At 49.6% G+C, this 17409-nt stretch overlaps 1 protein-coding gene and 1 long non-coding RNA gene across 4 annotated transcripts in view; both read right to left on the bottom strand.

Annotated features, from left to right (window-relative positions):
- SPHK1 (sphingosine kinase 1) overlaps positions 1 to 7830 on the bottom strand; it is a 31169-nt gene extending 23339 nt beyond the window's left edge. Inside the window, exon 1 of one of the 2 annotated variants that reach the window (XM_038371760.2) lies at positions 7106 to 7830. In XM_038371760.2, coding sequence (XP_038227688.2) covers positions 7106 to 7814 — 709 coding nt within the window. In that variant the 5' untranslated portion in view covers positions 7815 to 7830. The remainder of the gene's footprint in view (positions 1 to 7105) is intronic. The other variant, XM_043497514.1, reaches the window with a different exon arrangement.
- A 1918-nt stretch (positions 7831 to 9748) lies between these two features.
- The window catches only part of LOC122456729, a 28344-nt gene continuing 20683 nt past the window's right edge, over positions 9749 to 17409 (bottom strand). Inside the window, exons 3-4 of one of the 2 annotated variants that reach the window (XR_006275751.1) lie at positions 14449 to 14499; positions 9749 to 12870 (exon numbers count right to left, since the gene is read on the bottom strand). This is a non-coding gene — a long non-coding RNA (uncharacterized LOC122456729). The remainder of the gene's footprint in view (positions 12871 to 14448; positions 14500 to 17409) is intronic. The other variant, XR_006275750.1, reaches the window with a different exon arrangement.

Raw genomic sequence — 17409 nt, 5'->3', positions numbered from 1 at the left:
TCTGCAGCCCTCAGGTTTGTGCCACGTCCTAAGAGGTCAATTAAAGGAATTATAAATGTTGGGGAAATGGCAGTTTTGCTCTGTGGGGGTGAAGTTCACCCTTGTGCTGAGAGCCAGGCCTTGCCTTAAGTGGACTGCTGGCTTCCTGCATGGGCGTGGGAGGTAACCTCACCCTGAGAGAGCCTGAGGGGCTCTCCTGACAGGAGGAGAGCCGTCCAGTCCAGTCATATCCGAATACTGCTCAGCACAAAAATGGCATACTATTCAGGAGCTGTGTGCCACTAGCCTTATCTTTCCCAGCACTCCAAGGTGCAAACTTCCAGATATACATGCGTGCGTCTGTGAATGACAACATGTTGTCGCATAGGGCACCATCTGTCATTTTTAGATGGTTGTTCTCAAAGTGGCGAAGTTTGCAACTCCTAGAGCAGGGATCGGCAACCTTTGAGAAGTGGCGTGCTGAGTCTTCATTAATTTAAGGTTTCGCGTGCCAGTAATAAATTTTACATTTACAGGGCCCCCCCGACAGACTGAGCAGTGCCGGCAGCCAGGACCCCAGCCGGCAGGGGCCAGTGGACAGAACCCCAGACTGGCAGCGGGCTGAGCAGCTCAGCGCGCTGCTGGTGTGGGGTTCCATCTGCCTCCCACGCTGCCAGTCTGGGGTCCCGGTCGCCGGCACCGCTCCTCCTGCTGCCGGCCTGGATGGACGGAACCCCGGGCCAGCAGCGGGCTGAGTGGGGCCCTCAGCTGGGACCCCGCCTGGCAGGGGCTGGCGGACAAAACCCCAGACCGGCAGCACGGGTGGCAGACAGAACCCCACTGCCAGTCTGGGGTTCCCTCTGTCGGCCCCTGCCAGCCGGGGTCCTGGCCACCAGCCCCGGGTTCTGTCCATGCAGGCTGGCAGTGGGCTGAGCGGGGCCGGTGGCCGGGACACTGGCTGGCAGCACAGTGCCACTAAAAATCGGCTTGCCGCCTTTGGTACGTGTGCCGCAGGTTGCCAACCCCTGACCTAGAGGCTCTCGTCAAATAATTTAAAAATCCATTGATTTCTTAGCCCTTTTCTATACATTTCCCTTCAGTGTTTGACACTGAGCAACTGCTCCTGCAGTGATCTCCAGGCAGAGCCAAACAGTATCACACTGCTATGTAGGAACCACAAATTGGCAGGATTGTGTTACTTGCTAGTACAATGGGGCTCTCAGCCCTGTTTGGGTTCCCTAGATGTTGCTGGAACATAAATCCTTGATAGTAAGTGAAATCAGCCTATTTGGTTTCTCTGTCCAACCCGGGTGAAAGATACAAAGTAAATAAACAGCACAAATAGCAAGAGGTAAATTACCTTTTTGAAAAACCTTGTCTCTAAGAATAAGGTGTTACGGAAGAAATTGTTTTTAAATGTGTTCTCATTTGAAAATGTCCTCTTAAAAATATTCACACTATTCCTTTTTTTAAAAATCACACGTTATACACCCTTTCCCTGTAGGCTACTAATGACACCTCTAATTATTAAGAAGGTGGGGGAAGTTTTAAAACTTTTACTCAGTTTACTTTGGGCTGTATAAGCCAATGAAATCTGGTTCTTAAAGCTGCAGTGTTTGGAAAACAAACAGCAGGGGACCTGCTTTAACAAACGTTTCCACTGGAATTTTATGTATCTATTTTTAGAGCTCAGGAAATATTTGCTTTTAGACTTAGGTTTTGGAAAAGATGCTTGTTGAAATACAAATCTAACCATTGGGCCAAATATGAGTTGATGTGTCCCTTTAAAACACACTTCAAAGTTTGATCATTGTGACTGGATATGTAAATAAATGAACTGGTGCATATAATTGAATCTCTGCTCAGAATGTCAGATTTACACAGATCTAGCCAAATTCATCCCTGATGTAACTTCAGTGAAGATAATGGAATTAAGCCAGGAATGGATGTGCCTTTTATATTCCTGAGATTTGGATTTAAATGGATCCAGCACATATCACGTTGGCATCTGATCATCATAGCAAACTGAAAACAAAACCTAGGAATACATTACCCGCCGCTCCTAACAAACAACGTGCTGCTGGCCATCCCTGGGCACTGCCACACAGATCCCACCCAGTGGCATGCCCGCTCAGGAGGGAGATGCTTGATTAAATACATGTCTCGCAACATGCACCGAAGGTCCCCAAATTTGGGAGCAGACAGATCCAGAGCAGATGACCCTCTGCTGAGAATCCCTGGCTACAAGTGCTTATGCGTTCAATGCTGGAATCTGACAGCAAGAGGGCCCCAGGCCATTGGGGTGAGAAGAAATTCACTCGGAAAAATTAAAGCCCCTTTATGGGAGCAAACTCCAAGTTACAGCTTATAGAGCAACAGTTACTCTACCACGTTACTTCTACCCATTAAACGTATGGCATGTGCAAGGATAGACAAACTCTACGTGTGCACAAGGGATGCAATGTATATCTGTTGGGACAACCAGAGCCAGAATAAACCAGGCCTTACCTATTCAATCCCCACCCCTCCAGCTTTGGAGGGTGGGAGACACTTCAGAGAGACAGAAATGAAAAGATCCCACCCCCATCACCAGCTCCGAAGAGGTGACTACGTTTGGATTCTCTCGCTTTCACAGCAGAAAGGTCAATACAAGAAACCTCTATCCCCCAGTCTGTCACTTCATGAACTGAATTACAGCCAAGTGTTCTGGGCACAGAGTCAGCTGCCATCCCTCTGTCTGTCGCTCCCTTTCACTGTCTCCCCTCGCACATGCGTCCCCTCAGGGAGGAGATCTGTCGCAACGGCCGAGGCAGTGGTAGCATTACTGCCCACGCAGGAGGGGAGGGGAGGCAAAGCTGGGGCCTCCTAACTAGAGTTAGGAACAGTTCACCGCCGCAGCTGAGCAAGAGGCACGTCTTATACATACCAGCCAGTCTTTCCTTCTGGCCCCACGGAGCCAGGGGAGAGGCAGCGCTCAGAAATACGGAGGCATGAAATTAAGAACTTGGCCGTGATCTTTAAACAGCCGCAGGAATTCAGGGATTCCTTCTGCTCTGTCAGCTTCTTCGGGGTCTTCCAGCGTGGCTCTGTCCCACGTTGCACCCTTAGATGGGTGGGCTCACTGATGAGCGGTGGCGCCAAGCTAACCTTTCTTCGGGGACAGCTCTGGCACCAACAAGCATGCCATTTAACCTGGAGAGGTAAGAGCCCGAACCTGCATGCTGCTGAGCACCCGCAACTCATTTGACTTTAAGTGGAGCGTAGGAGGCAGCCTGGCACCTTTCAGGATCAGGGCCTGATTTCTATGCAATTTCTATTGCACAAACTTCAGCCAGCATAGCCCGTAGACATGATGCTCGCTTATGTTCTATAGAAATGTGTTGACATGTAAGTAGGCCCAAAAATCTAGTTCCTAACAATAGGCTTGTCAATAGCTGGTAAAGTCAGAGTGAAGTGAAGTGAGACAATTCAGAGGCCGGTTACAAATAAGTTCAGCCATAACCCCAGGGCTGGTCATAAACATGTTTTGGTCCTCGTTTAAAAAAAAAAAAAAGCAAGTGTTTTAGAAAGCGCTATCTGTATTGGGCTAGCATTTACTGGGCTGGCATTTACGCAGATGTTAATTAAGACGGTGCTCAATGTGAAAGAGCCAGTGAGGAAGTAGCAATATTTAATGATGGCAGCGGAAATACAGATATGGTAAAAAGTGGATTTAATGTTAACTCATGGGGAGCATGATTAGGAATAGATTATGCAAAGGGTAGCACGCTGACTTGAGATAGGCATGCCCGGCCACCATCACAGTACTGTTAGAGAAACAGCTGTCCTCACTTTCCATCCAGGGACTGATCACCCCTGGGTGCACTGTTCATCTCAGAGTGGGAGTATCAAGCCAGTGTGTGGGGATGCTGTGATGCTTGTTTGATTGTATTTGAAATAAAGTCTTTAATTTTATCACTCGTCGTGTCAACCTCAGTCCTTTGCTAAATTTAACAGGAGTACTCGTGGCACCTTAGAGACTAACAAATTTATTAGAGCATAAGCTTTCGTGGGCTACAACCCACTTCATTGGATGCATAGAATGGAACATATAGTAAGAGATATAGATATATAAAAGCCTCTATGGTAAATTCCAACTTATCTGTGTGTGTGTGTGTGTGTGTGTGTGTGTGTGTGTGTGTGTGTGTGTGTGTATAAAAGTTATAGCTTCCAACTTACACACACATACACGTTGGAAGTTACCATACAAATTGTGAGAGGCTAATTATAATTATATATAATAAAAAAAATCTTACTATATGTTCCAGTCTATGCATCCAATGAAGTGGGCTGTAGCCCACGAAAGCTTATGCTCTAATAAATGTTAGTCTCCAAGGTGCCACGAGTACTCCTGTTTTTGCGGATACAGACTAACATGGCCGCAAATTTAGTTATCTGGAACCGCCTAGAGGCTCAGATGCTAAAGAATTCCAGTTGGTTTCATCCCTTATCTTTGAACTATGAACACATAAATCAAGGGTTATTCATGGACCCTGGAAGAAAAACTCCAAGAGCAGAAGGAACCTGCTCTGTGTTGGCTTCCAAACTCCCTCTCTGGAGGAGGTTTTTGTGTTAACCAGCTGCAGAGCCACCTCATGCCCCCACTTCTTTAAGTGCTGGTGGAAGGTGCTGGATTAGCAGTCCTGGAAAGCCAAAGCCCCTCTCCCTATAGTATTGATGGCAACAGCCTGGCTTTTCTCTCACTGCCCCTGCCCCTCAGCCGCGCTTCTTGGCCCCTGGCTGAGACCGCCAGCCGGGCAGCCAATTGCAGCGATGGTGTTGGGAGGTGGACTCTTGCCCATTAGGAATTGGCCTGAGACCATGAATCCAATGTCACCTGGGCCACGCAACAGCCTTTGTACGTCTTGATCGCTGATAATCTGGGCTGGATTAGCGCCAGTGACCTAGAACTGAGAGGCTCATTTCTATTAATAGCCCTGAGCTAGGCACCGTGCCCTTCCCCCTCCCAGCAAGCATGCAGTTCACAGGAGAACGAGACCGTGACAGATCCTAGGGAACTATTGTGAAAGGGAGAGACCTGGGATTAGCATTGTGTATGGATGGCTACGTGGGACACCCCCTCTGGGAGAAGAATTTGCTGACGCTGGCAAAAGGCAGCTGCTAGCCCTCCCTTTCCAGTCTCGTCATACGATGGATGTCGTACAAAATTAGACCCCGAGGGAGATAAGATAGGCGAAAACCCAGAAGAATTAGCTGAAGGTAACGCTCCTCAATGTCACAACTAGTGTGTAGTTCAGTGCACCAGACATGTCCACTTAGACACATGGAGGCTTCCAGTGGGCCCCAGCCTCTCGAGATGGCATCAATGTATGTGGTGTCCAGCTGGGAAAGCAAAGGTCCTTGGAGAACAGCCTTGTGGGGCAGAGGAAGGTAGCCAAGTGCGGTGCAAGCCCAAGGAATTTTGCTATAATCTACACAATCATTCAACCCATCTGCAGTCACTAGATAAACACTGCACTGCCCTGGGTAGACTAGCAATTGCGAGTGTTACAACTTTCTACAGAGTGTCTGAGGTGCAGTCGGTTTGGAGGCTTTCACTAGGGGTAGCTGATAAGACTCAATAAGAGGATGAGGAGCTGCATTTCCCAGGCCCGAGAGGGGCAGGAAGGTGGCTGGAAGATCAGGCAGCAGCCCTTCTTCCAGAGACTCTCAGAGAGGTTTTTAATGGTCATGAGATCATGAGGGTTACTTTAGCCCCCTGAGTCATGTGGAAATGGGGACTTTGTCCCAGGACAAGCTGTCAGCAGAACTCACTGCTGCTTGCTCTCTATGCTTCCAGAACACCTGTTGGCTGAGTGGATCCCAAAGCATTTGACACCCATGAATGAGGTGATTGTCCAAGCACATATATTGAACACAGGCCCGAGCTGCAAAGTTTGGATCCAGATCCAAACTATTCCAGAAAATAGCACTGACCCCCTTCCAGGCAACGCTTTGAGCAGCAGTCTCTGTGCTATAGCTCAGTGATTTGAGCATTGGCCTGTTAAACCCAGGGCTGCGAGTTCAAACCTTGAGGGGGCCATTTAGGGGTCTAGGGCAAAAATTGGGGATAGGTCCTGCTTTGAGCTGGGGGTTGGACAAGATGACCTGAGGTCCCTTCCAACCCTGATATTCTATGAAATCTGGATCCCCGAGATAAGACTCTTCCCCTTACCCCAGCTCCTGTGTACCTAAGTAGGTGCAACACAACATTGGAGCGAGAGAAGGGGAGAGGGGTTGTTTTTCTACCTCTCTAGTTCCCTACAAAGGAAACCAGCATCGCTTTAAACATGCCCCTGGTGCTGGATGCAGAGCAGCAAGCGATGGAAGCCTAATAAGAAGGAACGAGAGGACAAGGCAAATTGACACCCACAGCCCACTCATCTCCTGGGCACGCTGGCTAGGCTGGTCAGACAGGTTTGGGGCTGGGAGAGGACAAGGCTGAGGCTCACCCAATGGGTGTCACACCTCTTTCTAGCCCTTCCTCTTTCTCCCCGGGGGAACCCAGAAAATGGGCCCACCCAGTAAAGGCAGTGGGGGTGGGGCTTGCACCTGTCTGTTCCCTCAGCCCCACGACGCGCCACCTGCCAGGCAGACGCGGAGCTGAGTTGCCAAGCGACACACTTCGGGCTCTGCTCGTTCATCAGCCCCCCCCCCGCCCCCCCCCCCGAGGCCCCTGTCTAGGCAGGCCCAGCTGCTCGGGCGCCCTGCACCACCCGCCCGAGCGCAGGGCAGGCAAAGCCCAGCGGGACACGTGCTAGAACCGAGGGGGGAAGAGTTTGGGGCGGGGGGGGAGCCAGCTTCCGAAAGGGGCGCTGGAGCAGCCGGCAAAGCCCTGGCGCCCGCAGGGGCGGGGGAAAGCCCCCGAGTGCAACTTCATTTGCTTTTGCTTCGACTTTTGAGTCAAGTTCACAAGCGATAAACGGGGGGGGGGGGAAGGAGCGCCTTCCCCCCCCCCCCCGAAACCCGCGCGGAGAGCGGCGATCGCTCGTACTCCGCACGCCCAGGGAGGCCGGGGTCCCCAGAAAGTGTGTGTGGGGGGGTGCCTCTGCCCCCCGCCCCTCGCTCTCCTTCCCCAGGCACTTACCTTCCTGCCGGGGTATCCTGGGGGCAGCCAGCTCCCTAATCTTCCCAGCCCACGTCTCCGCCAGCTTGAGATTGCCCTCCGCCTCCCGGGCCACGCACACGCGGAAAGTCCTGGCGAGGCGCTGCCTGGAGGGCGAGGCGTCCCACCAGCCCCGGCGGAAGGGGTAGCAGAAGACGGAGAAGTAGGCGGCCTGCTCCGGCGGGGGCTCCCGGCCGGCGACGCAGCCGATGCAGTCCGCCAGCTTCAGCGCGGCGCCCGGGCCGGCCGGCGCGGGGCCGACCCGCTGCACCCGCAGCTCCCGGCTGCGAGTGAGGCTCAGCGCGTAGCTCGTCTGGGGCGCGGCGCCCCGCAGGGCGAACACCCCGTGGAGCAAAACTTCGGCGGAGTCGCTCTGCGGGGAGCTGGCCCCGGGGCCCGGCTGCGCGCCCTCCATCGCCGGCTCATTTAGCGGCCGGTCCTGCGGCACCTGGCGGGGCAGAGAGAGGCAGAGCCGCTGCGGGCGCTCGCAGGGCCGGCCCCTGCTGCTGCTGCTGGAGCGCGGCTCTGACAGCGGCATGCAGGGCTCCGCGCGCCCTGCTCTCTGCCGCCACCCGGCGGCGACTCCGGTTTCATTCATGAAGAACTCGGGACCCCGCCGCGGAGGGACCATTTGCCAGGCGAGGAGCTGAGTCCCGGCCGCTGCTTGGACCAGCTCCACCAATAGCCTCATAAGCTGCCTCTTCAAACGAGTGGAGCGGGTGTGATCTAGGGGGCTAAAGTGCAGGGCGGGTGTCAGGAGAGCCGGGCTGCCTTCCTGCTTCTGATTTGCTGTGATACCCCTGTTCAAGGGACTGCATTGCTCCGTGCCTCAGTTTCCCTCTATGCAAAATGGGGGAGAATATTCTGTATTAATGTATTTGTGTTGCAGTAGCACCTAGGCGCCCCGGTCAGGGACCCCCATTGTGCAAGGCGCTGTACAAAAATCCCTGCCCTCCAAAAGCTTTCAGTAATACCTGCCTTTGCCAAGTACTATGAGAAAGTGCAGGGCACATTTTAAGAGATTCAGCATGTGATGCATGTTTGCAGGCACTGGAAGGGAAAACTGAAGGCAGAGGTATGCAAGGCAGAAAAAGAAGACCTATGATGGGGTGTCCTGAGTGGACCAAAAGGACTATTCATCCACAAAGAGATTAGCAGAGATCATACAAAATGGCTGCAAACCTCCAGTAATGGAGATGCCACATAAAAAGATGAGAGTCTTGCCTTTCTGTAGACAAAGAGCAACCATAAAGGTTATGCTCTATGGCTTTGATTTTACATTAAGGGGACCAACAGTAAAGTCTCACTAGGAGAGAACACAGTGTGAGTGTCTCCTCTGCAGCCGTTGGCATCGAACTGCTCACAAAACAGCTGCCAGTCTCAGGGCAAGTCTACACTTAAAATGGTGCAGCGATGCCTCTGCACTGATGCAGCTGTAGCACGTTCATGAAGACGCTCTGAGCCAACTGGCGAGAGCTCTCCTGTCAGCGTAGTTAATCCACCTCTCCCAGAGGCGGTAGCACCCTGTTGGCTGGAGAAGTTCTCCTGCCAACATAGCGCTGTCTACACAGCAGGGAAGGTCAGTATAACTCTGCTGCTCAGAGGAGTGTGGCCTTTGCACAGCCCGTGCAATGTGGTTATACTGATATAGGTCTGTAGTGTAGACCACACCTCAGGAGACAGCAGAGTCCGTAGTGATTTAAAGGTGCAGTACACAGAAATATAGTCACAACAATGATGCCGCTAAAATCCCCACAAAGGCCTGGGGTTAGGAAGCATTGTACAAATGACATAGAATTATTGTCCTCTTCTGTGCCTGTGCAGTGCATAGCACAACAGGGTCCTGGGCCAAGGGCTCCCAGGCACTACACAATACAAGTAATAAACAATAATGGTGATGTCAGAGACTAAGTTCTGCATGGATTGGTTGGTGCCCTAGAAATACCTAGGATAGCAGGATGAGTGAGCCCCCCCAAATAACAATATGACCCTTCTGCCTTTCACTGGGTGTTCCTCGGCTGCTGGGCAAAGTTTTTGCTGTTGTGCGACTTGGCATTTTTTAATCAAGGAAGAGTTTGTGAAAGGCTTTCGGGCTTTGTGTGCTCTGAGAAAGGGAGCCTAAGTGACATGGTTGGCTGAGTTTGTGAGGCCTTACACTCAGTTCCAGGGCATTTCTATTTTTTTTTTTTTTGTCTGTCTGTCTGTCTGACAATAACATTTGAATGTTGCATCCGATCACTTTCAAAATTTCAGGGCTCATGCTAGGCATCAGTAGCCAGAACCCTACTGGTTTGGGGGATAATTAGTACATCAAAAGAGAGGAAAATGGGAGACACATGGAGCCACTGTCCTCTGTTAACACCCTCCAGCAGAACAATGCCCCTACTCACTCACCCAAGAGAGTTTAACAGGTTGACACCCTGACTGACAGAAGAGAAATAATAGCTCTTCCTGCTGGGAGAGGGATGGGCCCCAGGCTTGGCCAGAAGAAGAGGAGGCTCTTCCAAGCCTGTTCCAAGTGAGGCAGAGAGGGCACCACCCACCCACCCACACCAGTCTGCAGGGAAAGAAAGATACTTTGGCACACACAGGGCTCCTGATGTGATGTGGATGATGGGGGACACTGGCTGGGGGGGAGAGACAGAGCCCCTGATAACGTGGGGAAAATGGAGGAGCTATGGGGGGGGAAGGTGGAGAGAGGCCCTGGTGTGGTGGAAAGAAAGGGGATCCAGGGGAAAATGGGGGAACAGAGCCCCTGTCATTGTGGGGAGATTGGGTCCCTGGTGTGAGGGGAATGAGGGTGCACATAGCTCCCTGGCACGAGGGAGAGAAGAGGGGACCCTGGTGTGGGCAGGGGGGGAAGAGGGGCACACAGAACCCCCGAAAGATTGGCAGGAGCTGTAGGGAGTCCTGCAATGGGAGGGTGGCCCACAGGGCAATGGGGGGATGCAAAGAGCTTCTGGTGTGTGCAGGGAGCTCCACCAACACAGGCTGTGAAGTGTGCGACACCCCCAGGATTAACAATACTGCTGCTGGGGGAGGCGTCTCAGGCTGGGCTTGGGGCGTCTTGTCCAGCAGTGACTGGGCGAGGGGGGGCTGGCTGAGCAGGGAAAAGGAAAGCAGGATTGTCGAGGCAGCTGGAGCTTGTGAGGATCCTGAGCTGCTGCAGGTTGGTTAAGAGCCCCAGTGTCACTGAAGGGGGCGTGAAGAACGCGGGGGAGTGCTGGGGTTGTTACTGAGGCAAAGGGCTTTCTCCCACCTGCATCTTTAAGCCTCCTGTTCCCCTGGCAGCTCCTTTCTTTCTATGCAGCTGCCTGTTTCCTTTTCCCTATGAGACCCTCTGTGGGCTTCCAGCACTTTCTGGACTGCAGACTCTGGGACCCCTCTGATTCTGATGTGCGTGCGCATCAAAACCCTGGTTTCAGTGCAGTCTGTTGGGACCCCTGAAAAACCAGGACGTTCCTGGGGAAGCAGTGTCAGTGCCCGGAGGCCAGAGAGCTGTGGATTTCCCCCAGTGAAATCCACCCCAGGGAAGGAGTTTGCTCGGCTGGTGCTGCTACTAATAATACAGGAGTCGTTTAGGACAGAGCAGCGACAGAGAGTTGGCACAGAAGACCTTGGTGACTGGGCCGGGGGGGTGAGGAGGAAGGGGGCTAGTGGTTGACAGATTTAAAAAAAAAAGCTGGAAAGAAGCAAACTTCCCTAAGCTGAGCTGTATGGGTGTGGCCCAGAGAACAGCGTGATGGGCTGGGATCCTGCAGCAAGAGGCTATGCCCCGATTCAGACAGGTAGAGCACAAGTGCTGGTGACAAGGAGAAATTAACCCAGGGCAAGCGGAATGAGACCGGACAGAGGGAGTGACTGAAAAACTACCAGGACTAGTACGCTAATTGTCATTCCAGGGCACCCATCCCTCTAATTATTAACCAGAGGAGGAAGGAGAAAGATTGTCAGTTGGCCTGATTCTGATCTCGCCTACACCTGTAACTCCACTGGCTCTGTGGTGTCAACAGATGTGAGAGGAGAACCAGCCTCCAAGGAGTCTCTGTGTGAGGGCATTTCTGAGCTTAGAGCGAGGATATAGAGCAGGGTGCTCTGCCTCTGCTAAAGGGAGCTCCCTGTATCGTGAGAGCAGTTTGGGCTCTAAAGGAAGAATGGACAGCGTTGTAAGACTGGTGACCACAGGGTATTCTACACTGCAGTGTAAGCCCACGGTTAGTGGGACTCCAGTCAGCTGCCCTGTGTTAGGGAACTCTGCGCTTGAGCGTCTACATTGTGTTTAACCCTATGTTAAGACTTTTCTAACCTGTGCTTGAATCTAGGCCTCTGGCATCCACACTGCAGCATGCAGACCAGTGGCCCTGGTGCCCCACCTCCACCCCAAATGTGGCCACTCTAGCCCAAGGACTGTGGTGCACTGTGGGAACACTTCACTGCCCGCCCTGCACGCTACAGGAAGTTGGAAGCAGCTGGCTTTGCAAAAGGCTTGATGGTTCGCTCTCCCTTGCAAACCCTAAGGCTCTAGAACCTGCGCAGTAGGAGAGTCCCAGTGCTTGGGCTGCAGTCCAAGTCCAGAAGTCTACATAGCAATGAAACAGCCCCACAGCCTGATCCCTGTGAGCCCGAGTTTGCAGATGTCTAGTTGCTGTGTCGACATAGCCTAAGACTCCTATATCCAAATCTCATGGTTAGTGAGCTCTCTCTCTTCCCTGCCCCCCAAGGCCCAGATCCCAGGGGCATTACCTTTCTAAATACCTTTGTGGATATGGTCCTGAGTCCGTATGCGAGATGGATTCCAGCTAGCCCTGTGCCTCTGACCTTCTTTCGAGGTAACGAGTCCTATGTGCTCAACATGAAACTGCTCCAGTTTTATTTTGATCCTAATCTTTGGCTGCAGTTCCCACCAGTAAGATTTTCCAGCCTTCGCAGGCTATTGGATGTTAACAGATCCTCTGGCTAGTTACACTTGGGGAATTTTTCCCACTTTAAAAGTGGAGCAGGTTATGCTGTCTCACTGCTCTGGTAGAAAAATGTGCTTGGAGGTAGCTACATAAATATAGGAGAGAGCCTCTCATTTGGAGGACAGTACTTTTCAAATAGCCTGTTTGGTGCCATCAAAGCAAACTTAATAAACAAATAAACCAATCCAAGGTAAGATAAAGATAGGAAATCTCTCCTGCTGATCTTCCTCTGTCTGATGCTTTCATATGAGGGAATCTAGGCTAGTGATTAAGTGCAGACAACTGGGAACCATGGTTTCTGGGTTGCATTCTGCCCCCGATTTTGAGCATGTCACTTAACCTACCCATCTGGTAAATAAGGGATAATGTTCATCTCTGGGGAGTGTTGTCAGGCTGAAGTGTTTGTAAAATGCTCTGAGATCCTCTGTAAAGTCTTAGCAGCATAAGCTCTTGAGAAAGGAAACATCCTAAGAATTGATTATGCAGAGAGACAAATTTTTTCTGATCCCTTAAAAATGACTAAACACTTTTTTGCTTCCTCTCAGGAAATTCTCCAAGCCTTACGGGAGGAATGTAACCTTTTTAAATATTTCCAGCAGGTGTTGCACTGTGATTGAGGGTGTTTACTTTGGTTTTGGTTTTTCTCTTATTACCATTTTACTTACATATTTCCGCAGCTATGGAGTTCCCTGTTTCCTGTCTGTGCCGGTACTGTCTCTAAATGTAGCCAGCTGACAGTTAAGTCTCTATTGATTAGCCTGTTTGTTGTATTCTGGCACCAGCTCCCTGTGTGGGGAAGAAGAAAACATCATTAGTGACTTCACCACGTACCCTGTCCAAACAACTAAGCCTAAAGATTATTAGGTGCAGTACAAACTTCTTATTGATCAGTTGGTAGCCTGATGTGATTTAACCAGTTACTGTCATTGCGGTTGAACCAGGGTTCAAAATCCATCCTCTAGTCTGGGTTGCTTCTACCTCGAACAAAGTGAAATTTTTTGGTCAAAAAAGTCAGCTTCTGGTCACCCGAAACATTTTGTAAATTCATGTGGAATTTGCCAAATTGTTTCAGTTAAAAAAAAAATTGGAAAAAATCTAAATGTTTCATTTTGACATTTTCGAAACAAGATGTTTTGATATTTTGATCTGAAATTACTTTTTGTTTTGAAATTTATGTCCATTTTTTTTGAGTTAAATTCAAAAATGAAACCAAACATTTTGTTTCAGGTCAAACAAAATGTTCTGTTGGACCCGAAACAATTCTTTCCTCCATCTTCAATTTCCTGAAAAATCCAGGAAACAAACCTTGTTTCTGGTTGACCTGAAATGAGGTTGGTTTGTTTGGGCAGCGAACTGAAAATCAGTCATTCACACTGCTCTGCTCCGACCTGGAATTGCTTTAGGAAAGGGGGAGGGGACAGTCTTATGGCTAAAACACCAGTCTGGGGATTTGGGTTCTGCCATTGACTGGTTTCTGCCATGTGATCATGGGCTGCCCTGTGCCTTACATTTCCCACCTGTAAAATGGGGTTAATAGCTTCCTCTAAGTATTAATATGAGTTTAGTCTCTAAGGTACCACAAGTACTCCTTTTCTTTTTGCGAATACAGACTAACACGGCTGCTATTCTGAAACCTATGAGTTTAAAGTGACCTGCAAAGGGTTTTTAAAAACACTGAGCTTGTGACCTTTTTTTGCTGCTTTATAGGAAAGAAGTTGGAGGTCAGGCAGGCATGGGATGGGTTTGGAAAGGGACAGGCAAGGAGGAAAAGGAAGTAGGATGCAGCAAATCAGTGAGCCAGTGGAGGAGAAAATGGCCACACAGAGGCAAGAGAAGACAAGAGGCAGTAGCCAGTTTGCTGCAGCCAGGTGTCCCAGACAGTGAAGAAGGCTCAGCAATGTGAGGGAAATGGTTTATATGGGCATATAGACCTGATTCAAATGATCATTATTTTTATTCCTTAAGTGAGTTCCATCCTGATAAGCTTTTAAAGTAAGTTTTTTTTTCTATCCAAATGAAAACTCTCAAAGAGAAGCTGTCTGACTTACGTCTGCCTAGTTCGTAAATACAAAGATAATTAAACTGTCTTTGTGAGACGAGATTACTAAATTGTCTCATTTGTGAGACAACAATGACATCTGGTTATCAACTGTCCAACTTATTTTTAATTTTGCAGGTGAATTAATGTTGCATGGCTGCTGATTGCTAAAACAACGAGGAGTCCTTGTGACACCTTAGAGACTAAACACATTTATTTGGGCATAAGCTTTCGTGGGCTATAACCCACTTCATCAGATGTATTGAGTGAAAAAACAGTAGGCAGGTATAAATATACAGCACATGAAAAGATGAGAGTTGCCTTACCAAGTGGGGGGTCAGTGCTAATGAGGTCAATTCAATCAGGGTGGATGTGGCCTATTTCCAACAGTTGACAAGAAAGAGTGAATATCAACAGAGCGATATTGCTAAAGTCTTTTAAATCCGTTATTTTTCTAGGATTTGCGTTACATTTGGGGTAAGCTGATGATATAATGTCATCTTGAGACCTTTACATGTAGGCAAGCCCATGCCAACTTCCTTAACAGTGATCTCTGTTCTGCATTTTTGATAGTTTGGGGGAGAGTTCACAAATGTACAGTCTCAGTGTGCAAACATCCAATATTATATTTAGTAACTGCTGGCTTAAGCAGGATTTTTCCAAGGTGATGCTAACTAGTGATGATTTAATTGGACCCTGATTGGACCAAGTTGCCTGGTTCCAAGGTAGACCTCACACCTGACTTGTCTGAAGGCCAAGGGAGGTGCTGCAAGACAGAGTGTCCAAAGCTTGCAAACTGTAAGAGTCGAGGGTGAGTCTGAAAAGCTTTTGGGGTCAACGAGCCCTCTATGGGACGCTTGACCTTAGAACCCTAAGGCTGATCGCCTTTGAGACAGGAAGTCATGACATCCATGAATGGGCCACGCCAGCTGTTGACCAGTCTCCCTGTACCCAAGATAGCCAGCTAGTGAGAAGGGCTGTGACAGCAACATCACCGGCTGGCTCTTTGATTGCAATCCTAGCTCCTAATAACAGGTTTCAGAGTAGCAGCCATGTTAGTCTGTATTCGCAAAAAGGAAAAGGAGTACTTGTGGCACCTTAGAGACTTAAATTTATTTGATCCATAAGTTTTTGTGAGCTACAGCTCACTTCATCGGATGCAACCGATCGGTTGCATCCGATGAAGTGAGCTGTAGCTCACAAAAGCTTATGCTCAAAATAAATTTGTTAGTCTCTAAGGTGCCACAAGTACTCCTTTTCTTTCTAGCTCCTAATGTGTGCAAGTGCAGAAGATTGCGAGAGCTGAAGCGTTTGCAAACCCACCCTTCCCCCCTTAGCTTAAGTATCTTATTTTTCCTTTTCTTTTTTTTTTTAAATGTGTATCTTTTATTTTTATTAGCTGGGAGACGTCTCAGCCTTTTTACTCCCTAATTGTTTGGTTGTGTGTGAGCTCCTGTAGAGTCTCCAAGTTTCAGAAAGAAGGTGCCCCCGGGTTTAAAAAGCCCTGAACCATCTGACAAAGCTATTCAGGAAAGTGTGCTCAGTGTTCTAACAGTCCTAAGAAACTCAGACTGTCACATGCACATTTTGGTCAGTAAGAGCTGCCTACACTCTGCTTCTGAGTTCTTTAGGGCCTGTATTGTGACATCTCTGTTCGTGGGTGGGGGAGAAGGGTTAGCCACCACAGAGGAATGGAAATTGAGGGAGGCAGCTTTGTAATTGGCTGGGAGGTTGTGGTACAGAGAGTGAACAATCATTTGGTTTTGGTATCAAAATACTTAACCAGCTCCAAATGGCAGATTTAACTGACTTGGGTAAACATATTTAATTGGGGGTTACTAACAAGTGGGCCGTCACCTCCTTAAATCGCTTCTTAGGAGCCGTAAGGGTTCTATTCGACAGGTTCTTACACTGCGCCCATCACCGTGGTGTCTGAGCGCCTGCCGGTAGTGCGTTAAGCAATGGGACTAATGTCTGTCACAAGTTTGTTGTTCTGAATTGATGGTTATTTGTATTGATTTAATTCCAAACCAATATGCTGCTAATGTGTGGAATTGTCCTTGATTCATTAGCTCCGTTGTTCTAGTCTTCATTTAGTATTGTGAACAGTATCTTAGCTTGGGTGAAAAGTTCTCGAGTTTATTTTCATTTAATAGCTTTAATAAAACATGTTTCTTTCACTACGCACCATGGGCTCAGGATCCTTGGGGGGGGGGTATTAGCCAGTCAACCAAAATACCCAACCAGCCTCCATCAGTTACTCTTTGGTTCTCCCAGCATGCAGCTCCTCCCAGGCCCTTACTCCCTTAGCAAGACAGCAACAGCAGACTTCCCCATACCAGGGCAAACCACATAGGGCACCTCTTCCTCCCTGCCCTAGACTGTGAGAGTGCACCAGGCCACCGCCATGGCATGCCACCTGGGAACAACATCAACTCTTTTTGGGCCCAGTCCTGCCAGGAGCTGAGTGCCCTCAGGAGAGCTGCTCAGAGCTTTGCTGTAGGTACTTGGCGCCTTACAGCCTTGGGCCCATGACTCTCTACTGCCTTGCACCTGTTTGCTATCATGCAGCCCTGTGCAAAGTGGGTGTAAAATGCTTCTGCTGGTGTGAGTGAGCAGAAAATTCCAGTCTACTTGTGCGTCATGCTCTCTTTGCTCCAGGGTAAATAGCGATGTACAGTGCAAGGCAGCACAGAACCTGGCCCACGGTCTTTTCCTCCCTGCCAGCTGAATAGAGCAGTGGAAGGAGATAAACAATTAACTAATCCCTTCTGGAATGCAACACTTCCCGCCGGGATCATTGCTGCATTCCTGACAGACAGAGCCCAGCTAGGTTCCACTTTAGGCTGGGAAGATTAGCTACCTTTGATAACACTGTATCTGCTAGGGCTCCCCCTTAACCCATGGCACAATGGTGGTTGTCCTGCTGGTATGGAATGGGGTCAGAGGAGCGGACTGCAAGTAGCAGTGAGTGGTCAACCCCTGGCTCCTCTATTGGGGGCCTTCCCACGCTGTGCAGCAGCAGATGTTGAACTCAGTGGATCATCTCCACAGCAGTGTGGTAACCCTTTTAAATGCATATTGAGGTGGGGAGCTGGGGGAAAGCCATGGTTCTGGCCATGGTCACATTGGCATAGGATTTTCTATTGTAGACACCATCTTAGAAGAGCAAAAGTCCATTCAAGTGCACTGAATCGTGCTGGGGTTTTCACTGCCATCACTACCTGTGAAATTTCTCTGTAGTTTCACTGTAAAGACCCATAGGAAGGAACAGAGTTCTAATGTGG

The sequence above is a fragment of the Dermochelys coriacea genome, chromosome 14 (assembly GCF_009764565.3).
Source record: "Dermochelys coriacea isolate rDerCor1 chromosome 14, rDerCor1.pri.v4, whole genome shotgun sequence".
Taxonomy (NCBI): domain Eukaryota; kingdom Metazoa; phylum Chordata; order Testudines; family Dermochelyidae; genus Dermochelys; species Dermochelys coriacea.
The sequence above is the reverse complement of the archived record's forward strand: the minus strand, read 5'-3'. Positions and strand labels throughout refer to the sequence as shown.